This window comes from Zonotrichia leucophrys, chromosome 1A (assembly GCF_028769735.1).
Source record: "Zonotrichia leucophrys gambelii isolate GWCS_2022_RI chromosome 1A, RI_Zleu_2.0, whole genome shotgun sequence".
Lineage (NCBI taxonomy): Eukaryota > Metazoa > Chordata > Aves > Passeriformes > Passerellidae > Zonotrichia > Zonotrichia leucophrys.
In genome coordinates, this window is record NC_088170.1 from 38319479 (window position 1) to 38344743 (window position 25265).

Consider the following 25265-nt stretch of genomic DNA (forward strand, 5'->3'; position numbering starts at 1 on the left):
GTTTCTTTTTCTTCCTTCTCAGCAGGAGAGAGAGAGGCTAAAAGAAAAGCAACTGAAACTAAGCATACTGATCTTTCAGTCACTTGTTTTCCCTGAATTTTTTCCCATTAGAACTGCAGACTCCTGTATATTGAAGCTCAATGGTAATAAGGCTTTTCTTGTCAATTATTTCTCAAGAATCTCTTAGATGTAGTGCAGAAATCTCCAGGGGTTCTGCTGACTACAGACTTCACTGCAGCTTTCAACTTACTAAAACAGTCTGCTTTGGAAAGGGAGTGATTCCTGTAGATACCAACAACAATTGACATGCAAATGCAAACAGAAAAATTTAATAAAGCTTCTGAACTCAGCATCGCCACTGCAAACTGAACGAAGCAAAAAAAACTTCCCCTGCCCCCATGCCTCTGTAAGCTTCAAACTGATCTAGAAATTGCAACTCAAGTCAGGTCTCTCAAATGTAAGCGTTTTGTTCCCGCTGTACTGCAGGAATGCACCGAATACAAACAGCGTTGTGAATTGCCCAGATTCACACTAAAATCCTACGGCTGCACAGACTACACAGCACTCAACACAGCCCGCAGTGAGATCTGAGGGGTCAAAAGCATATTTGTAACAGGAATTACTTTAATTGGTCCTTCCTATTCACAATTACTGTCTCACAAAGCTGCTCAAATGTTTGACAGACTCCTTATTGGAATGATTTCTATTATTCTCGATAGCTCCCTTTTGCATGACCCACAACAGCTTCTGTAGCTAGGAGCAGTAGCAGCGACTGGGAACCACCCTGCATTCCACCACCGTAACCATCAAGCCATTCGTGCAAACATCTACACATTCTGCAAGCGTGCAACGCAAGCAGTAAGGCACGAAGGCAAAAAACACACAGAAAAGGCAAGTACTGTTCTGAAGCACAGATTCTGAGAAGACTACATCCTACAATACTGCCACCTCAGGACACAACTTGGGTTTTCTTTACTTCCTCAGTTCAGCCATCCCATTCTACAGCAATTATCAAATAAATTGCAGTAACTGATGTTTCTGTCCAGTAAGCTCCAAATCTGAGACTACTTCTACTTTAGACTGCATTTGAACACAGTTCTAATGTCTAATTATTGCTTGTCTATCAACAGGTAGATTCAACATATTTTAGCTACATCCAGATCTCCACCGAGCCCAAGAAGGTTTTGAATAACAAAATCCATCAGGGTACATCATGTCAAAGACACTGCACGTTTTTAGAGCATTTCCTCAGATACCTGCCAGTAACATGAGGGTGGAATCTAGTAAGTTCATTAACCCTAAGCAAAGGTAATGTGTTGCTTCATGTATTAACTGAAGTAACACATGTATTAACTATTAAATGCTTAATGACCAAAATTACTAGCAAGAAACAGTATGTAAAATTTGAGCAGAGTTCTCTTTTATTAGCTTTCTCTAATTTAAAATTAAAAAAGAAAACTCCAAAAGATACCACCTCCTAATTTCCATGAGAAACAACACACTGCAGAATAATTTTGAATATTTGCTAGCCAGTGCAGAAAAAAAAAGTCCCAAGACTATAATGACAACAATCAGATACATTTTCAATAAGCTTATTGAAACCTGTCTCCTCCATTTGTGTTTAACTGTATGCATGTAAGGCCACAAAGAAATATAAAATACGAGCCATCTTGTAGGTTTACAAAGTTGATCTGCTAACCACAATCATTACACTAATACACTGCAATGTGGAGTACATTCACACGATTATTTGCAGAATTATCTGCTGCTTACATGTTCAGCTACAAAAAAATATCACAAAGCAACGCCTGTGAGGAAGGGGTGAAATATAATGTACACTACCACAGAAATTTTTTCATTTAACCCCACAGAAAGGAGCATTACATCACACTCTTACAATGCAGGAGGAGGGGCCTGTTCTCAAAAAGCAAGCTCCAGCTATTTCCCTTTAATTTTCTGCTCGGTTCTGGAGGGAGTTGCAAAAATAACTCGATTTAAATTTTTAGCAACACAGAAGGCTGGGGGGGGCGGGGGGGGGGGGAAGCGAGAAAGTAAGTGTAGGCAAAGGGCTGCGCTAAGGTGGAGATGAACGCTTGCTTCCCGTAGAACACGGCAGCCCGGCCGTGGCAGCATCCCGCACATTCCTGAGTACCTGGCGCACGGCGGACGCGCCGCCAGCCCGGCCGAGCCCGCGCGGAGCCCCGCGGCGGCAGCGCCGGGCCCGGCCGAGCCCCGGCCCCGCAGCGCTCCCCGCGCCGGAGCCGCCGTCCGTCCCTGCGCCCGCGGAAGGCACGGCCCCGGCCGGCCCCGCTCCGACCCAGCAGCAGAAAGAATGCGAGCTCGGTTTTATACATGCAAATTTTTGCAGCAGATTTAAGAGCTCCGGGTGCTGTGGGGAAGAAATGTCGCTTTAAAAAGCCTCTATTTAAATAAAACAAGATTTTCAGCACTATCTTGTACTTCGCCAGCTCGAAAAACACAAACGATCTTCTGTAATTTGCCTAGGTGTTTTAAATTACAAATATCTTCCAAATCCACACCGCACTCGTACGGAGAGCTCCTTCTAAAAAAACCCAAAAAAATCCACTAAAAAGTGCCGTACACGTACAAGCAGACAAGATCTGAAGCAAGTCTTTGTGCTAGAAAAGACACCTCTGCCAAGCCACGGATGGAAACGGTCAGCTCAGTCTCCGAAAGAAATCAACTGATAGGTAAAAACAATAAAACATAAACGTACCACTAACCTCATAAAGTGCAGCAGTGCTTAAATCCAGCGAGTTGAGGCATACAAGGTAGAAATGGAAATGAAAAAAAAAATCCAAAAATGGTTTTGTGTTTTTGCTTTTTTTGTTTAGTTTTTTTTTTCTTTTTTGTAATTTTTTTTTTTGCTCTCTCTTTTTTTATTTCAAACGTTCAGAACCCAGCAGACGCTCCGTCGGCCATTTTGGCTGCGCTCCCTCGCTCTCTCCTCTCGCTCCCTCCCTCTCGCTCCCTCTTGCTCTCTCTAAAGGAAGCAGCTTTTTTGTGACCTTCAAATACGGGCGGCTCACGTGACCCCGCGCGCGCTGTCACTCACCGCCCGGGCCCGCCCCGCCCCCCGCCTTAAAGGGACAGCGCCCTGCCCGCACCGGGCCGGCCTCCCGCGCCGAGCCCCGCGCCAGGGGGGTACAGTGGGGAGCCCCGAGAGTACGGAGGGCGGCCCAGATGGAGCTGCTCTCTTTAAAACCGGCTAAAAAGACAGCACCCAATTACGCTAACTCTACATTAGGGCTGCAGAGCCGACAAGCGGCGGATGGTGAGTGTTAAGTCCCTCCAGCCACACGCGCTGCTCTGCGGTGCACCGGGAACACCGACCCCAGCGCTCGCCTGCAGGAACCCCCGTTTTAAGCACAACGCCCTCCTGACTCAAGGACCGGAGGTTCATGCTCAGACCAAAGTTAATCCAGGCTGTAAGCGGACTGCCCACGCCACACGCACGCATAAACCCGAGATCAAGGTCCAGACACGGGAACACCCGCAGGACAGCAGAGCAAACTCGGTCTCTGCCGGCTTGAAGTCTCAGGCTGCAACTCAGCCATTAGGCAGACACTCCACAGACTCTTCCCAAAAATTGCCATAGATAACTGCTCTAACAGCGGCTGAAACAGAGAAGCCCAGCATCTTGTAACATTAAAAAAAAATCTGCGGGATGTTTCCAGATGTTACTGTGCAGGAACAGTAAAGAATACCGCTCAGCAAAAGGATATGGTGACACTGGTACGATCCTGCTGTGAGGAGACCTGCTCCTGAGTCAGCCCAGCACAGGTAGGAAATGCTGGAGCTGACTTTGTGATGGAGCCATGCCTGGGGAGGGAGCTGACAGCTCGCTCGGGAAGCTCTTGGGAGCACCCTCAGCATCGAACCCTTAAAATATACAAGTTTTTAATTCTGTACAGTTATGCACCGTAACGATGTAGAATGTAAAAAAGCCAGAAACACACCTGAACACCAGGAGAACCTGTAACACGTATACCTTGGTACAGGCTTTGTGTCTCCGTGTGTGCAAACTGCTTTAAATACGCTACAGCAAATGAAGTATGAATACTGCCATCTCAGACCTACAGTTACACTGCTGCTGTGCTTACACTAACTTAATCATTCTGTGTAAAATTAGCCAAAGATTAAGTGCTGCTAAATCCTTTAGACATAAAGCCACTGATAAGTGTGAGGCAAAGTCAGGCAAGCAGGTCCACTCTGAACCTCGTGATTTAATGTGTCTCCCTTACCCTTTGCACTCTTACTTTTTTTTGTTTGTGTTCCCAGTCCCTGCACGAATTTCTTCAAATTGATTATGATATGATTTTCCTTGCTAGGCTTCATCCAGCTAGAAAGCAATACTCTGAGCTGGACGGAAAAAATCCAACTCCTGATCCTGCACAAGCCACCCTAAGAATCACACCATGTGCCTGAGAGCTTTATCCAAATACATCTTGGATAAAACACAGACGTGGTGCTTTTGCCAATACCTTTGACAGGAATTCTTTAAGCATCTAAATCACCCATTCATGACAATACCATGGAATGAAACTAACTTGGAGATCCATGTGAGGGCACTCCAAAGGAATTAATTTGAGGGGGGGCAGAAGCTGCACATCTTATGAATGAGAATAAAAATTATTAATATGTATTATTATTGAACATAAGCCATTGGCCTCTGCAGGAGGCCATGCAAGTCTACTGTGGCTCTGGTTCTGCCGTCTTTTGCTCCAAGCCTCATAATAAGGTACAGAAACTCAAACGGGGATTCTGCCACTGACAGGATTCCTTCAACAGGACTGCAGCCAGCACTGTGACCATCTGTCTCTGCAGGCTCAACAAACTCTGGCAATAGCTAACGTCAGATGCATTCTGGGGTACTCAATGAAATAGAAGCAGCTGGATATAACTGCTCAGGTTGCTCTGCCTAAGCCAGAGCAGAGAATTGCCCTGCTGGATGTAGCAGACTCGAGTGTTTTGTGGCTGCTCTAATCCAAACATAGCAATTTAGGAAATGTGGTGAGAACTCAGGGAACATCTTATTTGTGGCAAAACCCAAAGAGAACACCACAATCACTCTAAATTCCTAATGACAAAATCCAAACCAACTGCTAGGCATCCTATTCACACAGTTTCATAAAAGCAAATGTAAATTCACGTCTGTGAAACAGCTATCCCTCCTGAAAAAAATACATCAAGTACTGCAGCTACATGTTCTATGCATGTTCACACTGAGTAAGACAGTATGCATTAAGCTACAGACAATTTTATTTCTTCTCAAAAGCCAAATTGTTTTACTGAGACCTATAAATCCTCTTAATGTCACTAGGGTTTGCCAGCTCTCCCTTCTGAAGTCCTGGAAGCCTTTACTTTAAGGAGCTGATAATACTGTGATGACTTTCACAAGCAAGCACTCACTTGAGTTGCTATGTGTCCAAGTTGAAATAACTGCTATAAAATTTCACCTTGCCAATGTTCTATTGACAAAGCTTTTTTAATCAGAAAGTAAGCAAATTATTAGTGAACCAAAAATATTTAGAGAAGCTAGTATGGGTAAATCTTGAATAACTGTATCTTTAATTAAAATTTTTCCACTAAACTACCATTTCAAAGGTATCAATTCTTTACTTATTCTTGTTGGCATATTGATTAAGATGGCTAACAAAAAGGTTTTGGGTTTTCATTTGATTTGGGAGGTTTGTTGAGTTTTATTTGTCTGTTCTGCATCACAGTAGTTCAGAAAACAATGGAGTAGAGCATAAATATACACACAGCATATCCAAAACCTGCACCTTCCTTTTCAGAGGGCAATTGCATTTCAAAAACCTAACCATTAATTATTCTGATGCCAACAGGCTGTTAATAGCCAGTGTTAATAGGTTATAGCCTTGTTATGTGCTACTAACTTATCTGATTACAAACAGTTCATTTCTAAGCTCCTTCCATCTGAGGATCATAAAGCACTTTAAAATCTTTAATGAAGCCTCACAGTGCTCCTATGAGGACAGTATCCAGTATGAGCAGACATATACATGCACATTAAGAGAGATGCTTACAATCATGGATTCCCTGCACTAGTATCTCAACTGAGACAGGAGAGGAATAGGTTTTTCAATTCATATTAAGCCATATTGTGATTCTAGTAAGAACTCATTCTTTTTGATGACCTATCAATAAGAATCAAGCAATTAGGTTTCAGTATTATGTACACAGACATGCTCCAGTGTCCACTGGAACTGAGGCATCCACACCCTCCAGCTGTTGAAAAGCAGACCTGGTCTGTCTGACCTGTAGCTCTTTACTCAGATTTAAAAGGATCTGAGTTCATCCCAGTCCATATGCAAAGCTCCCTCTTTCATGAGCTAGCATTTTGTTTGGGCTCAAAGTCCTACAGTTTGATGTCGTATCTTACTTTGAAGGCTGCACCCTCATCGTCCCAACACTGGACCTCACCCACTGGGCTTTCCATACTGCCTATACACCCATGGCAATAAATAGAAGACTTATTTTTTTCCCCAGAAAGTTCTTCATAGCTGATACTATGACAGTGGAAAAGTCAATTAATCTTCCTCCTAACACAGCTCCTCAGCGAAACCTCAAATATTAACAAGTTTCTCATAGCATGAATGCCTTGTCACCAGCTGTCCGTTCCACTGCTGTTGAAGTTTGACTCCTCAAATATTAAGGAAAAAAGGCAGATTTTCCTGCCAAAGTGAACTGAAGCCTATGTGCCCTCTACCCTACTGCAGCTCATCGGTTTGATTTCTCCAGATTTCCCTCTCCCAACCCCAGAAGTGGAGTGCAGCAAGAGATGCAAGATAATTGGAGGCAGATTACAGATTACTCACCAGCTCCCCAGCCAGTCCCCAGCAGTCCAACTGCTTGGGATTACAATCCCACCAAGCATAACTCTTCAAGCTAAAAGGGATCAGAAAAGTGCCTGCCTTTCCTGAGATCAGGCTAAAAGCATAACTCAGGGTAGGGACATGTATGCAAGGACTATGTTTCATAGTTTCACAATTTCTATTAATAAAAAGCAAGCAGAGAACTCTATAAATTAAGAAATAGAATTAAAAGTCTTAGCTTTTTGTTGTGTGCTCCTAAAACCACCATATGGTTTATTTCAAGGAAAACAATATTTTTTCTATTAAAAACAGTCTCAGTCCTGGATAATGGATGGTTCAGATCACTTTTAAATTATTTTCTCTAATTAGACAGAGATGCTGAGGCCCAACACTTGTGAAAATTGAAGATGCTAGCGAATTCTGGCTGTACCAACATACTTTTTTTCAGTCTTCACAGCAATTTCACCTAAGCCATTGTGCAAGAGTGATCACCTCGCCTTGAGGAGTGCTAAACTGTCAAGTGTTCAAACATTTTTCAAGGACAAAACACTCACCGTAAGGAAAACCAGGGGTTATTTTGGGGTCCTACCCTTCCACACTTAGTAAATAGTGAGATATTTTATGCTGCAAAATTGTGAAAACCAAGCTGGCAGTGGTTTTTAATGATAGTAATCTAAAGTATAATGTAAATTGTTTCTTCAGAGAAAAATACCATTACTAAAAGCATCCAACAAAGGAAAAGCTTGTTTGGTTTCTGAAAAGGTTACAGAAGCTTTTGCATCCCTTACACAAAGGCACCTATCAACACATTTTAGGGATTATTACTACTATTATTATTCAAAACTTATATTGCAACACTGCTTTGGAGTCATACTAAGCTCAGACCTCATTCATATTTTACCAGGAACAAAAGAAAGAATACAAGGTCTGAAAACTTCAGTTTAAGAATGACACATGACTTCAAGCCCCAGCCAAGTTCTAACCCTATACATTAATGAAGTACTCAGGGAAAGATAATGAGTCAGAAGGAAAACTTTATTCACCAAATTCTGCAAACACTCGTTTTTCCACCTAATTTTTCCTCAATCTGCTGCAATACTTTCCCTCACTGTTCAGCCTATAAATAATCTACCACTAAGCCTCCACTTCTTCAATTCCCCAAATGCCCTTTCCAGACTGCAGAAAGAGAAAGCTTTCAATCTGCCTTTTAACAAAGTTGTTGGGTGAACAACAGAACTGAAAGCTCATTTCCTACGAATCTCTGTCACACATCACTGCACCTCTACTTTCCACACTAATCCCAGCTTCCTGCACAGCCAGTTCTCCTTTGATGCCAAGGTTCTAACAGCATATTGAGCTCTATGCAGAGCTCTTCCCATAAATTGTTTTCACCTCTTTCAGTGTTTCGGCAAAAACTAGCATATACTGCAGCCAATCCCAAAACACACACATGATTAGCTGTTAGAAGACATAAGCAGAACAGATAATTATTTGTCTTGTCATGAAACCCTTCTGTTAGTGGAGAAATCAATTTTGGTCTCTTCTCTAGGAAGCTACAGAAGTTTATTATATGGATAATTATATTATAGTTTCTTGCTTCTCTGCCTCACTTGACCAGAACTGAACAACAGACTCCAAACTTATTTGGGAAAGATAAAAACATGAAAAGCCATTGCATGAGATTTAACTACTGTAGGAACTCAAAGAATTGACCCCCAAGATCATCTCCTGCAAATGATTATCTACATCTAAATGCTGATCAAGTCTTTATATCCATATCCTTGGACATGAAAGAAGTACTTTCCAGTGACATCACATGCAACGAAATTTATGTAGATTAATATTCTTAGAATTTCTTTAACCTGCTCATTATCAACCCAGAAGCATCTTGATTTTGAAGGCTATAGTCCTATCCTAACAGGTTCCTAAAATCCTATAAACTGCCAAAATATCAATGAAATGGGAGACAGTTATCTGTTTAATGCAATTATATGAATGAGAGTGAAAAGAGAATCACAGAATGTTTGTATTGGTTCATATCCCAAATACGGTTTTGCTCAGAAAGGTCCTTTAAAGATCCTCTGGCTCTGCTGTGGGCAGGGACACCTTCCACCAGAGCAGACTGCTCACAGCCCCAGCCAGCCCGGCCTCAAACACTTCCATGCACCTTTCAAATAAACAGACATTCACAGAAATGGTATAGTATGCCATCCTAGCCATAGATACAGCGAGTGTTGCTTTCTAATTGTTATTTACAGCATGCAAATTACCATGCCAGTTACATGACTGATCCAACTGACTTTCCATCAACCATCGCTGTTACTACAAATTTCAAAAGGAATAATAATTTCGTTTATTAAAGCCTTCCTTCACCCTGTTTAACCCTTGGAGCTTTACAAATTTTAAAATAACAGCGAGTTTTTTCATCTGACCAGGTTAGAATATTTAAGAAAAAACTTCTTTCATGTCTACAAGAACTTTACCACAACAGAACCCCCTTCTTTATATGGTGCCTTTAGACATGCTGCTGAACTTTACTAAAAGCAGATTTCTTACAAATACTTTTAGGATATCTCAGAAAAGACAAGGAAGATTTTTGGACTGAAAGTCTTATTCTAGCTCAATCTTTTTTTTTTCCTAGCTTAAAAGAGGCTGTGCTGTCCTTAGTGGTTTTTATTGTTTTGGGTTTTTTTTAAATTTATTTTTGGTGAGATAGCCCACTATCTTGCTACAAATTTTTCTAACTTGTCTTTAGTTTTAGCATGGGGAGTTCAATCACTGGGCCGGAAACCTCTCGAGCAAAGGAATTTCTGGCATCTTGGTTGAAGCTGGCACCAACCCATTTTCCTTTGTTCTCATTAAAGGAACCATAATATGCTAAGTTAAATAATAATAATAAAAGCAAGCCAGACCAAAACAAAACACCCAAAGTAAAAGCAGAATATGAAAAGAATGTATTTTGAGTGGATTACTGTAAGAAAGGATTTCCCTAATTTGACTTTTTTTAATAAAGCACTATTTATTGCTGCAAAAATCTGTAAATGGATCTTTCCAAGTGACTTGAACATCTTCCCTGAGTAATTTGCCTTCATGTACAGTCCTTCAGTTTGAAATGTCAGGAAAGGAACAGCTGGCTATCCATGCAGAAAATTCTACAAGCTGTAACTGTCACAAATATTCAAATGCATGCAGTAACCCAAAAACCAGTAAGACTCCCAAATATGAACAACTTTGACTTAGGGCAAAGAGTCCAGCAAATTCAATCTATTTAGGTAGGAGAAAAAGAAATCATAGCAGCTCTCCAGATCACAGCATGCCAGAGGAGCAATGCAGCTTAAGACCTGCAAAATATCTCTGTAAACAAGTTTTTAATTCATACCATGTTTACCACACAGTACAATATTTTTAGTCATACACAGTAAGTAATATCTTTGCTATGGAAATAAAGAGCTTGCTTTTTTTCCTTACCTCCTTTTCTTTAACCAATAATGGTCACTTCATCAAGGCATCTGCATCTTAAAACTGTGACCATTTACCTGTCTCTACTTTCACCTCTGGTATATCTAAGTCACAGTACATAGTCATCAAAATTTCTATTTTTTCCACACAAACAAAAAGACATCACAAACTCATTTACATAACATAAAAGCAGTAGTGCTTTTTTCCCCTCTCCTTCCTTCATCTCCTTGAAAGGAAGAGTCAACCATTCAACCATTGTGGGTATACACACAAAAAATATCAAAAAATTGATGATTTTTTTTTTGAGAGAATGAAGCAGAGAAAAAAGCAGTGAGCATCTTAAATTTGATGCAAAAAAGGGAAAAAAATTTAGGACTGTAATTCATACACATTTATGATGCCACTGACTTGTGCTAGCAGTCCAAAAACTAAATCCTTAGCAAATCAGAATTAGTGGCACTAACTTGGCGTAGGTACTACAGAAATTCATCTAAACTGTATTTTTACATTAAGAATATAGACAAAATGCTAATTTAGACAGGACTTAAAATTATTAAAAGCCTATATAGAATCATATTTAGGTTGGAAAAGACCTTCAAGACCATCAAGTCTAACTATCAACCAGCACTGCCAAGTCTACCACTACATCTTAGATGATTTTGCTTGCTATTCTTGAAGTCTGTCAGCTGACTCCCATGGTAGGTGTCATCCAAGGGCTGCCATCTAAATAGCAACAAAATGCTGAAAAGAGAGCAATGTTCAGCCATCCATATGAATGATACATTGGAGGACAGTTATCCCAGCAGCTCCTGAGGAAGTTGGCAACTTTGGGAGAGAGAAAAAAGGACAGCTACTAACCAAACAGACCTAAAAGCCCCCAACTCCTTGGACAAGGAACTCCAGATGTCAACAGAGTGTCCAGCAGACTCTCCATGAATTTTTCCAGGAATTCCTGGAAAGGGACTAGAGGACAGGAGTAGGTGGAGAAGTGGGTGGTGGTGTCTGGAATACAGAGGCTTTGGGATTTTAGGAATTTGATCAGTATGCAAATACTCTCCCCTTCAAAGTACAGTAAGCTCTGTAAGACAGCAGCAAATCAGGATATCCTCCATTCCACTAGTAATCACAATTACTACTAACTGGAATAACTAGAGATAACAATCAAAGCATCAAGGATACGTGACACTATGGGTATTTTGCAGTATATCATACTTACAAAATCAAGCAATCTAGAATGGAAAATATATTTTCATTAAGGCAAGTGTGAAGCAGTCTCTTGATCAGATCAGACTGCAAATTCAGAAGCAGGCTCTGTGCACTTCCTAACAGGACAAATGCAGATCTTGGGGCGTGGGGAGAGCCCAAACAAACTAGCCTGTTTCTCACTACAAGACATCTGGAAGAGAGCAGCATAAAATCCTCAGCAAAGAAGTGTCAAAGCATTCGCACTTAGAATGTACACTGCCCAAAATATTTTCCTCTCTCAATATTCCAGCAGTGGTGTAGACTAAACACATAGTGATAACAAGTGGGAACTTCACTTCCAAAGTTGACATTTTCTGCGTGACTTCCTTTTTTTTCCTTAACGGTCCCTCATCTGGCTTCCGTTTCTTTCCACATATTAAGAAAACCCTTGCAAAACAGCAGTACACGAAGCTGTAGGTTAGCTGAGGTGTATGAAAGGACTGTATTTGTTCATGATTTTAAAGGAAAAAAAGAAAAGGTAAAATCACTGAGGGCATGAAATGTGGAGTCTTAAAAATAATGAAATGACAACTGAAAGCCTTTTCAAGTCCAACTTTCAGAAGCAAATGCCTAATTTTAAAATATTTTTGCTTAGAATACTTAGACAAGACTCTTCCTGTGGGTAATACTTATAATTTTAAGTACAAAAACTTCAAAACATTTAATTGTAACACTGAACTAGTAAAATATGGAAGAAAATGAAGCTTTTGCCATTTTAAAGTGCTTGTGTATAAATTCTGCATATTGTTCAGAAGTACTACATTGTAAAGGTGCAAGTCAGCTTTTGTAACTTTTTTGACATACAAGTCACAGCTAAAACACAGCTGCCTCTACAGATACAGATTTCGCTCCTGTCTCGTTCATTTCTACCCACTCAATTGCAAAACAAAGGACAATTCTTTTCTCTATGCCTCAGGGCCCATTAAACACACAGGTAAACTTGCCTTCAAATGCAAACTTGTCCTGTCACTCACTCCACTGTATGGACTAAAAACATCTGTATAGTAGGAAGGTGATGAAAATATTCCTTAATCCTTAGCTGGGGCAGTTTTCATCTGGTTTTCATTTAATGGTCTCACACCCTTAAATACCCTATCAAATCTCTAAGGGTATAAAAGAAAGAAGTTAGAACTCTCCTACTGACATGCCAGTATCAGAGCAAGCCTGAGTTACCACTGGCTCTGCCACACAAACAGAACTGCAGCAGCCTGTGACAGAGAGGTTTGCCATGGCCAACACACACATCCCACATCTCCCTGTGGGGACTGGTTAGGATCCCAGGCAGAGGACTTCAATGTTTGGGGACATTTCTCTAATGGGCTAGTTATTCTACACACAGAGAATAATCAGCAATATAAAGACAGCTATGTCTTTACATAATTCTTGAATGTAATTCAAGAAATAATGAATTGCCATTAACGTCACAGAATTTGGGTTGATACACAAATTTAGGTACCTCAAAACTAAGTTGATAATCTGAATTAGGATTTGGATACTACTTGGAAAATCAGAGCATGAATCTTCTGACAAAAACCAACCTCTGCTGAGGTCAGTACTGCCAGTAAATTTAAAAAGTGTAATGGCACTCAAGGCAAGCATCAATATCTTCTGTAATATTGAATGTCCTTAAAACATCAAACAAATCCCCTGTTACACAAGCTTTTAGCTAACTGTTTACATTTGGTAAGAACAATGTTTTATCCCAAAGGAACAGAAGCTATGCTAGGGACCTTTGTGGAATTTCAACCGTTCAAAAGAACACTGCAGCAGTTCATAACAATGTCTATCATTCTCACCAACCAAACCAGACAACTTCAGGATATACCACTGCAGCCATTTTATAGTTTGCAGCAACACCATGGAAGAGTAAGGCTGGTTCTTTTGTGCCACTGAAGCAGTGATGTTTACATGTGCCCCTGACATAGCAGGCTGCTGAAAACAAAGACTGGCCTGTAAACTGGCTTCTTGATTTCACTTAGTTTTCCCACAGCAAAACTAAGCCAGGGGGAGGGGGGAGCTATTCTGCTGTATAAGTGAACACAGGGGTAAGTTTTAATGAAGGCTGGGCCACGTTCAGATACACACATTCAAAGATGAAAGGCAATGATCATAAATTCTTACTGAATATTAGGAAATTTTCTTCACTGTGAGGGTGATTAATATTGTGACAGACTGTCCAGAAAAGCTCTCGAATAAACCTGAGAAGCTTGATACAACTCAGAAGTTAAATCTAACCTTCAAATTGGCCCCTCCATCCCATCCCCCCTCTTTGGACACAGTACTGGACAAGATGACTTTTGGAGTCTGTAATTCCTGTTTCCAGGTTAGGCCAATTTAGCTACTATTTTCTTTTAACTGTAGTGTCACACAAATCTATGAAGACATTGAACCTTCCTGCTGAAATGTCAAAGAAAAATAAGATACTATTACCAAATGTTAAACAATTTTGTGATGCTCGGTGGTTCCAATCTCATCCAGGTATTACTGCAATTTTGGAGGGTTTCATTAAAAACCCTTGCCTCAGAATCAGTACATTAAACTATCAAACCAGGGAAAAGCCTATTCAGTAGGTTTAACCAATGACACTTTCTAAACTACAGAAATTATCTTGTTTTGATACCTTTCCTACAATGTGAATCACTTCCAGATGTACAAATAGCCAAGACAGCTGAAGAATTCTCTCTCCCATTACTACAAAACAGCAGGTAAGGAATAGGCAGCTGAGGCACTTCAAACAGCAGCAGCAGCCTGGCTCACTGTCCTACTAAATCTGAGTATGAACTTGGCTCACTTTTTGTCTGAACAGCTACTGTCAAACAGACCTCTCCATGTGCCAGTTAGGAAGAGTAAAGCATTTACATTAATCTTATAAAAAGGAGCAGTTTTTCATTACCCAGTCCCTTTCACTCATTAGGGTGCATACATTTCTGGTTGTGACAGCAGGTGGTAATTTATTAGCACAAGCAGAGTTACTAATTAATGCTGCTAGAGCTAGGAGCAGAACCTCAATTTAAGGACTTCAGCAGAATTCTTCTTCCTGCCCCATGCTCATCAACAGAAGTTTGACTGTTTTGGAAAGATGCTTCTGGATGCCTCTTAATCTTTGCTCCAGCAGTAGCAAAGTAAAAGCTCTATTACAACTGATAAGGGCACTACAGGCTGCTGCCATCTAAAATGTAAGTATTTTGTGGGGGGAGATAATATTTACTCCCTAAGCATGCCAGCTCAGGTCAACCTCTTTGTAATGGATGAAAATATGAGAGAATACCTCTAAGAAAATGTTCACCTGTAATTAAACATAATGACATCTTTCTTCATTGAGAAGGAAGGAAGGAAATGGGTTTCTTCCCAAACATATTAGCCACATAAGAAAACTATATGACCAAGCATAACACACAGTTATATCCCATGCCAGACAGCTAAGAAGGGAGAAGGTTACAGAGTACATAAAAACTGGGAAGTAACAATTTATCAAGGAGTCACTGGCCCTCGGCCAGAGCAGGAGTACGGTGTGAGATGGCCAGGATCCGCTCCAGCGGCCCCAGCAGGCTCACTTCTTCTAAGTTCAGCTTTTTGCATAAATCACTTGGCTGTTGCACAGCCATGACACCTTTGTGACACATGCACTGCACATAAACTGCAAATCTTTCACAGGACTGAGATGACGGTGGCCATTCCATTTCTCACTTGTACTAAGGATTTTGAATACGTAACTTCCTCATAATTAGTTTCAACTGAAATAAATTCTATCCATATTGTAAAAGATCAGTTGAAGATTTCTGAACCCTTGTACACAGTTTAACCAGGTAATTCCTTCCCATAAAGGTGACTGGTATAAGAAGACAACACTTCTCAGGTGTCACCTACAGTTCAATTAAAAATCTTAAAATGCTGTAACTTCAGCATCTGTCCAAAAGAACTGTCCAGTACAGCAGAGAAAAGGCTCACAACATTGCAGCAGGGTTGCTTGTTGTTGCTGGGCTTCTTTGCATTTTTTTGTCTGTGTGTTTGTTTAATACTAGAAGGCAAAAATGCCAAGTTTTTATCCCTGAGACAAACTGGGGAAATAATCTGTTTCATAAAGTGCCAGAAATCATCCATGGATGCTGGCTCCTTGCATTCAGTTTTGAAGCTATACTTTAGCAAAGGAAATTTCACATGAAACCGGGGCTAGGTAAGAACTATTGCATCCACTGAAAGTCTCTCAGAAGCATCTTTTTATTTCTGTTCTTTCACTGTCCAGTAAAGCTTTGAGCCCATAGAAATGCAGATAAATAGTAAGAAATTCGCAGGGCTTTCCTAGGAGGTCACACTGGCAGACTACTCTGGAACCCTGGTGCAAGTTCACTCCCATGCTGAAACCGTATCTTCTGAACGCTTCCTCAGTAATCTCAGTGCAGAGCTACCCAGGTCAGGCTGCCTAATGAAATGCAATTAAATTACAATGGCCAACTTTCCTGAAAAGCAAATTAGAAAGCAGTCCAAGAAAAACCGTTCCATCTGCATAGCTGTAGAGGCAGTAGGTTCTACTAAGTCTAAGGACAGCTGGAAAGGGAAGGAAGCATCTTCAGTGGATCAGCTATTTCTGTAGAGAACATTTGAATTAGAAACTCTACATTCCAACTTAGAATCTACCTTTCACTAACAAGCTCCAATTTTATTTCAAGCCAGCTAGGAGGACAACAGTAGACTGGGTACACCAAATCACAGAATCACTGCAGGTGGATGGGATCTCTGAGATAATCAGTTCCATGCCTTTGCTCAAAGCATGGTTAACTAAAGCAGGCTGAAGCAGAATTAGGGTTGTGCTCGGCTGAGTTTTCAGTCACTTAAAGGGCTATGAATGCACACCTTTTCTGGGTAACCTCTTCTAAAGGTATGACCATGTTTAACATTAAAAAAAGAAAATTTTTTCCCTTGTGCTTGAGTGGAGTCTCCTGTATTTCATTTTATACCAATGGCTTCTGGCCTCTCCACCTGGCCCTGCTGTGAGGAATTTGGTTCCATCTTCCTTAGTCTCCTCATCAGATACCTATACACATAGATAATAATATCCTCCCCAAGTTTTCTTATCTCAAGGCTAAGCAGCCACAGCTTTCTCTGCTTCTCCTCTGTCAGATGCTCCAGAGTTCCTCTCTGTCCTCTTTCAAAAACCCAGTCCAGTATGTTGAAGTCCAGCTAATCCCCACTGCAAGTAAGTAATAATACAAAGAAGTAACTTCAGATTTTTTTCTTCCTTCTCTTATGACAAGAGGTAAACTCTGTCAAGGCAGACAATTTTGTTAGTTAGATGAAAATTTGATATTGTGGGTAGAGAAATATTCAAGTGATTGATTTAAATTTAAGAGCAATACCCACAATTGAATTTTGCTGGCATTATGCTACTATTAGTTGCATAAAACAACTACCTTCAACTCTTTGTTGCATTACTAAAATTGCACCTTTAGACTTCAATCTAAATATTTTCAAGAATGAACTCCTACAGCAGAATCTGTATGACAAGGTTCCAGATGCCACCTGAGCACAAATTTATTAGTTAAAAATTAAAAATACTGCCTATCACTAATCTTATATTCTTTAATATCCGGAGATTTCAAGAAGAGAGATAATGTTTCAAGCCACTGGAAAAGCTCCAGTTAAAAATCAGATCAACTCCAAAGTAATTCTAGTTTCCACCTGCATTTAAAATAAGACACCTAACAAACACAAGGCTATATCAAATCCAACACAACATCCCTCATATTATTCACTACAATAATGTATTTCATTAAACTACTAGATATATAAAGAAGCAATTCAGGAGAGCAGAAATCTAACTCCTACTTTTTATTTCTGCTCAAATTTTTCTTCTGTAACTTTCTGAAAGTTTCTACTTCAACAACTTTGGTATCTCTTGGTACCACAGTAAGTTGCTCAATCTGAACAGATAGAAATAATAACAATTACTTTGAGAAGTTTGGCTCATGTCCACAATGGAAGGAATGTGCACATTCAGCATTAGAACTCTGCTGACCTCAACTTGCCTACCTCAGAAATGGTTTCCCACTGTCACAGATGCAGTGCACTTACAGTTGCCAGCTTATCTAGGAGGCAAAGTAGACCTTCACCCCAAGCCACATCCCAGCCTTTCTGCAACAAGTGTAGTGAAGATCAACAAGAAATTCTCATGAGGAGACATCCAATTAGGCTTAGGAAAAAAAGAGTTCTGTGATCTAGATTTTCCAAAGACCACCTTCCTGTTTGCTCCAAATGACAGGAAAAAAAAATAAATTAATTATGGTATCAAAACTGAATTACCATTGCATTAACTAATGAAAAGAATATGGAATACAGCCATCATTGAAGTACTTCTAGGATAAGGCTCTGTTCTTCCTATCTGAACAAACACTCAGGGAAAAAGTCCAACCAGTTTGGATTTCAGTTTGAAATCATATGAAAAAGCCTTTTCCTAACAGAAATCAGTGATTTTCTTCTCTGATCAAGCTGCTTTCCTTAAAGCTCTGTGTACCAGCATCTTATATTGTTCCTCCTCAAAAGAGCATTTTGTTTGTAATTTTTGATCTTTTATTAAAATGCATTCTAAAGAAACAAGGCTCAAAGAGGACCAATCTGCCACATGCACACCAAAAGGAAGGCCCTGGTTCTTTCATATTTCACATTATTTCAGTGAAGAGCAGCTGTATAAAAACTTCATGTATAAACTCACTACGTCAGTGCCAAGCTTCCAGAATGATTATCCCTTTTACAACTATTTCTGATTCATGTGTTGAAATTGCAATGCATATTTCTATGCTTTTACATTTAAGGCAAATCAACATCCTGCCTCTTTTTTTTTTTCAGCCACCATCCACTATTATATATATATGTGGATATTTGAGGAACCGAAAGGGTGAGCACCAAGCAACCAACCAATGCTCCCAGCACGCTTAAACGAGAGTGCTTCACACCATTTACTACGGTAAGGCCCTTTTTAAATAAACGTGTGACTCACTGTTTGTTTTCTTCACCAGGAGGTGGAGTCTTGCCATGCCCCTCCATTACAAAATCCTCATGTTCCATCTGCAAAGGCAAGCATTGCAGGTCAGAAATCGGTGGAGCAAAACGCACATCACCTAAAGTGGCCCTTTTCATATGCAACAACTCCAAACAGCCCCTTTACCACAGTGGCTGGTCCAGAACAGATCATGTAGTTTCTTAGCAACATATGTACATCTCCAGCCCCATTGCTATGGTATCATTTCATAGCACAAATTTCAGAAAAATCTTGCAAGGGAAAAAGAATGGTTTAATGGCTATAGCAGAATACTATCAGTCAAGGTACAGAGGTTTTAACTTCTGCTCTGTTAAGGGCTTCCCTTGTCATTCTAAGTATTATTTCTACCACTTCTTCCCTATGGATAAAGCAGGAATTTAAAAAAAGGTTTATCAACATGTAGAGAAAAGAATTAAAATTTTAGAAGAAACTTAAGCACAGAAAGAAATTGCTGCAAAAGCAGAGTACTTCTTGTGAAAAATAACTTTTCTTTGAAAAAAGACTTTAACTGCACACGAAGCTTAGTTAGCAGGGTAAAAAGAGGCCTAAGGAAACCTCAAATAAATGCTGTTCCAATGACAACATAAGGTAGGCATTTCCTTTGGCTCTCTTGTTAGAAGATTCCAAGGGCAGTAAGGAAGTCTTATGTTTAATTGTTTGCTTTTAAAATATCAATTTTAGCATAGATTTTTCTTTTGGAGAGAAAGAAGAATTACATTATATTTGCTCATTCATTAATTATGCACTCTTCTTTTAATCACTTAATTCAGCCAGAAGTTCTTGCACAGGTAGCAAAAACATTCTTCTCTTTATATAAAAATTCAATACATGCCATTAGTATTTTATATAAATATCCAGATACAGTTAGCAATGCTCTACTTCATGTGAAGCCAGCAAACAGGTCCCACTGCAAGAGTCAATAAGCACACAACAAAGAACTGAATCATAATCACACAAATCCATTCCACTACATTGAACTGGAAAGAGGAGAGAAGCACTATTCAGTCAGTTAAGGTAACACAGCTTAGTCAGTCTTTGAAGGGGCAAAAACTCCCCAAACCAAACCAAAATCCATCAGCCACTTCCCCTTGTGCCCCTGCCCTCCCCTAAAAGAGTCAAGTTTACTAATTTGTACATGAATACTTTTGTCAGGTCAAAAATACTTTCAAAACCCCAAAATCTGCATATGGACATCCAACGAAGATACAAGAAATTATGTTATTTGACTGCCCAGGCAGAGCCCTAAGCAAAACCATGAACAAACTGACAAAGTGGGGAACTGTAGGGTGCCAATAACATCCATAAGACAGACAGTCAATCAAATATTATATAAATTCACATTTATTGTATACATTCACAAATATTGTATAAATTCACATTTGTAAACATATACCCCCATGTCTCCCAGTCCAAATAGTACTTTAATGTAAAAACAATGTTTGAAAACAACAAAATTTTTATTTACAGTTATTAAATAACTTGGACTTTTATCCATATATTCCCACCATATTAGATGCACAAATCTATTTGTACTTCAGTCCATACCTGATTCACAAGAGCTCTAACAGCTGGACTCACACCTGTCTAGCTAAAGACATCCATTCCACTTAATTCTGTTGTTCAAAATGCTGAAACACCAAGTGTGTCAATGGGTAAAGTAGTTACAGATTTGTGGCCACATTGCAAAACAGCATGGTTCTGTAAGTGAGAGTAAATGTTTAAGAATTTCTCTTACACAGGAGGTGTTTTAGCCTGTTGCTGGTATGAGACAAGTACAATTCACAGGAATGGTAAGCAAGGAAACCGTTTGTGGCCAGTACTGGGAAGATGAAATGCAGCCTTTGGGAGTAAAGAGGCACTACATACAGCATATTTAGTGCTAAACTAACAAGATTCCCATATAAAACATAAATTCAATATGATGAAGCTGTAGAAAAGGAGGTATCATAAAACACACACACACACACACACACACACAAATAATGACAAATAATAAAGGACCTGAGGTGAGAACAAGATTGCTGGTCCAGGCACAATCTCTTTTGAAACAACTAGAGAACCCTATCTGCTTTAAGAAATGTTAAATCAGTTTGCTGTACTTCAGACAGTAGACAGAAGTACCTGAAATTACTAAAATATGCATAATTAAAAAACTGTAGAAGATACAGTACAATAGCACAGACACAAGAAGTTCACAAAAAAAATTAATAACTGAATGAGGAAGTACTCAGGAAGACAGAAACTATACAATATACGAAATAAAGATTAACTGGTAAGGGTTCATTGATAAATAAAGCCAATAATAAAATGCACACACTAAAGTAAGTCATGGGAAGGTCAAGGAATTGACTATTAGTCAAGAAGAAAATATTTCTTTGAGAATGGATAAACAACTAGACTTGTAGGAAACATTTGGCTGGTCAGGCTCAGAGGACAAAGTGCTGTATGCTGCCTGAGGATGGTATCAAGTGAAGTACTGCAGGAGTCTAGGATAAGTCCATTAAATATTTTTGCCAATGCCTTGCAGGGCCAGTAAGGCATTTTCTAGCCAGAATTTTAAGATAAACTTTAGCAGAGGTGAAGAGGATCAATCAACAAGTCTAAAGACAGGGCTGCCACTCAGATGGACCTAGACAGCCTGGAGGAGTGGTCCCTTCAGGATTGGTATGAATTCAGACAGGACAAACACAAAACACTGGCACCTGAGAGGCCCTGGCAACAATCCAGGCTGATGAGCGGCTGGGGAGCAGTTCCACAGAAAAGGTCTTGGCACAAAGCAAGCTGATCATGTGCCAGCAGTGAGACTTGTCAGGAAAGGTCACCAGCATCCCAGGCTTGATTAAGGTAGAGCCTTGCCAGTAGATGAGGGAACAGATTGCCACCTCTACTCAGAGCTTATTGTTCCAGACTTGGTCTAAAGCCCCTCCCTTTGGGCCCCCACAATACAAGAAGTACACCCAGAAGGTGGACACAGGAGCCACCAAGATGCTCAAGGAGCCAGAGCACTTGTCCTGTGAGTAAAGGCAGAGGGAGCTGGGCTGGCTCAGCCTGGAGAAGAGACGGCTTTGTGCAGACCTTCCAGTGTCTGTACCTACATGGTGGCCAGCGAGCAGTCAGGCTCACCAGAGCAGTACCTGTGGCAGGACAAGACACACTCAAACTAGGGAAGTCCAGAATGGACACATGGTAACTTATTTTCACCATGAGGACAGTCAAGGACTGGAACAGATAGCCTAAAGTAGTTTTGCAGTCTCCTTGCTTCAGGTTTTTCATGGACTGACTAAGTAAAATCCCTCACAACAGGTTCTGACCTCACAGGTGACCCTGCTTTGAGCAGGAGTCAGACTGAAGACCTTGGAATGTCTCTTTGAACCTGAATTTCCCAGCAATCCTGTGAACCCAGGAACAGATTCAGTTTAATATTGAGAGACAACATCCATGAGAAAAACTTACTGAATTCCCAACCCAGTAAGAACTTGTACTTCCATCTGGAAAAGTCTAAGAAAAATATCTTCAAAAGTTGCATAATCAAAAAAATGCCAACAAAATAAAACAACCACCAAGAAAAAATAAGTTATGCTGAAGAAAGAAACACTGAAAAGTCTGCGGCAGATCTATAGTATGCCCTCTTTTAGAATAGTGTCTATGAGTAGAGACAATGAAAACTCCAACACTCCATAACACTCCAAAAACACAAGAGCTCAGAGTAGAGAACGGTGTAGGCAAAGGGGACATTTCATATAAATAAAATCCAACATTTGGCCGGCAAATCTCCCTCAATGCAAGATCACACAGCACTGAGGCATACACAAAAAAAAAAGCAGCATGACAGTATTGTAAGAAACATCACCCCTTTGCTATTACAATGTAAATAAAACCCTACTTACTCTCAAACAAGCACCTGTAAGAGGATACACAGAGAAAATGTATTACTAAGCAGACAAAAAATTAGTTCTTGAACAAACAAATTGCAACACTGAATTTCACAAGTCTTTGCAGGTTTTATGGTTTATGTATCTATATGTACAAAGATTTATCTGTGTATTAGAGGATTAGAAACAATAGCAGTATAAGCTTTTCTGTTTCTAGCAATGACATTGCTTTTACAAAGTGAAAGGAGAAGATATTTATAAAGATCACTCAACAGGCCTGATCCAGGGCAGCAATTTCTGCCTTCCTCTATTTGCAGAACCTTGATTCTAACTTTCTTTTGTTTGCCCGCATATGTTAAACAACTTGATGATCAGTGATCTCTGTTTTGCACTTGGAATTCTACAGGTTTTAAAATTTTTGCTAGAAAGTGATACACAGCTTATTTAATGGTCTAAAATTTCTAGAATAAGCTCATAAAGTAATACCCATTTACATCTTCCTGCAACATTTAAAAGTCACTTTATTGGGTAGTTAATCTCAATTCAAAGATATATGTCTGACAAAGAGCCTTCTGAAAACAATTTATGAGCAAGTAAAATTCCAATAAAATTCAAAAAGCATTGCTTACATATTCATAAAGTTTGTTCTTAGGCCCAGCTATCTATTAATTAAAGATTAAAAAAATACTTCAGAATTCAAATGCTTAGGTCTTATTTTCCCACTGACAGTAATGACATCATACCACAGAAAGAACGAGAATGTGGTACTTCAAGTTTTTGATTAAGTGACTATCTGAGGATGAACTGAAGAGAGGAACAGCACATAAGAGCCACAGTTAGCTGAGAACACACTTCCTTTTCTCCTCCACCCACAGTCCTTATACAATTCCTATGCACATTTCTTCCCCACAAGTCTCTCAGTTTCCCTTCATTCTGTCATCACCCCATCCTCTTCAGCACACTTTGAGTCTTTTTTTAAAGAAAACTGGAGCCCAGAACTCTTGTTAAGTTCCAGCCATCCACAGCATCCAGCAGCCTCAGCAGCTCTGGCTCACTGCAGCATTTGGAAAAGGTGCTGCTCTCTAAGCCTTGAGTCTCTCTTGACTCACGTCCATATTGAGGAAACGCAGTTGTCCTCAACATGTAGAAAAAGAATGGAAGGTGGAGCTGAGACAGAGCTCCTGGATCTCTTGTACCGCTCCCAAGGAAGGGAGAAAAGGTGGAATGGCAGAGGATCTGAAACATTTTATCTTCTCTTGAGAGAACTGCAGAGGGAGCCATTGATTCCAAGAGGAGGGATCAAAGGAAGCACACTCCACACCTGTTTCTCCTGGCAAGCAATGGAGAAAGATTCAAGATTCTGGCAGCTGGAAGCAGGAACCAGAAATAGACCCTGAAACAGCAGGGGAGGAATTCAATAGAAAACTTTTTTTTTTAAAGGATCTGCCAGTTGTTGAACTCTGTATTTTATTATTCCAAAGCCTTTTCCTCTAAATATCCAGGTACTTGTGAATATCCAAATTTCAACACAAATTAATATATTGAGTGTTCTAACTAATGAAAGACAATCTATTTTATTTAAGAAAATCTGTTCAGTATTAGACACTCAATACTTAACTTTTAGAAAATGAAATTTATCATGAGCTTCAATGTAATAAACTATTATATTTTTCTGTCCAGAAGTGCAACACCTGTTACTACAGTTTCATACTACTCTTTCTAAAAATATCTTCAATGAGACCCTAATGGATTTGATTAATGAGTAAACCTTATCTCCTAGATAAAGTCAGCAACACTCTGAGGGGTCAGAAAGTTTCAAGGGCAAAAGCCTCATCTTTCCTGAATCCCCATTCCTAAGATTTTCCTAACAAGATTCAACTCTTGCATTAGCTATCCTAGTCCACCAAAGATGAACTGAGCTTAAGAGAAACCAAGCATTTTCTCAGGTATTTGTGAGAAATCCTTTACTTATTATGAAAAGCTTTTCATTTTAGCAGTCTTCTTGTCTTCATCAGTACAAAGAAATGCACTAATGCAACTTCAGAGAGCTGCTATCACCACCTTTTGCTACTCATGCCATAATTCCTTTTCAAAGCTGGTTTATTTCCTATTTAAAAACCAAAACAAGCACCCTCCCCCCACTCCAAACAACAAAAAAACCCCAACTAACCAAACCAACAATTTAAAAACCCCAAACAAACAATCAAAACCCCAAAAGGACTTGAGCCAGCCAGGAGATGAAGACTCCAAACTTTTCACTGTCTAGCATCCCAAGCAGACACAACACCAAAGCTTTATGTGGCACATGAGCAGACTCTGGTGGGCACCAGCCAAGGTCAAACGCCGCGTTCTGCAGGTTGTGGCCACCTCCTTCCGAGCTTTTAGTGAAGTGATTGTCACACAGCCTACCCCAGGCCCAGCTTAAGAGGGACAAACCCAATCACAACTTCTGCTTTAACACCAACGTCCCTCCCAATCATCAGCAGCACCCGCACTGCTGTAAGCAGGCCATCAGCACTTCTTTTGTCTCACTAAGAGTTGTTTTAAGGAGAGTTGCACAACCCAGTCCTCGAAATGCAAGCAATTAGTCACTAGTCACTACTGCTAACAGCGGTGGAAGCTGTGAGATAAAAAAAGAAATCTCAGGGACCATTTGAGGTCTGACAGAAATGTAATCACTACTAGAAATGAAAGGAAAGCTGAGTCACCTCTCTGCCTGGTTTCATTATAAGCACTTTGGACAAACTGCATTGGGGAAAATTTTACTCACTAGGAACAGATTAATTACAATTTTTA

The 25265-nt window shown here is 40.0% G+C and overlaps 1 protein-coding gene across 5 annotated transcripts in view; it reads right to left on the reverse strand.

The window, feature by feature from the left end:
* The window catches only part of TNRC6B (trinucleotide repeat containing adaptor 6B), a 120405-nt gene that overhangs the window by 66838 nt on the left and 28302 nt on the right, over nucleotides 1-25265 (reverse strand). For 4 of the 5 annotated variants that reach the window (XM_064702355.1, XM_064702359.1, XM_064702357.1 and 1 more), the window contains exon 4: nucleotides 18556-18623. In XM_064702355.1, the coding sequence (XP_064558425.1) occupies nucleotides 18556-18623 (68 nt within the window). Of the gene's footprint in view, nucleotides 1-2744; nucleotides 2984-18555; nucleotides 18624-25265 lie in introns of those variants that run through there. The other variant, XM_064702356.1, reaches the window with a different exon arrangement.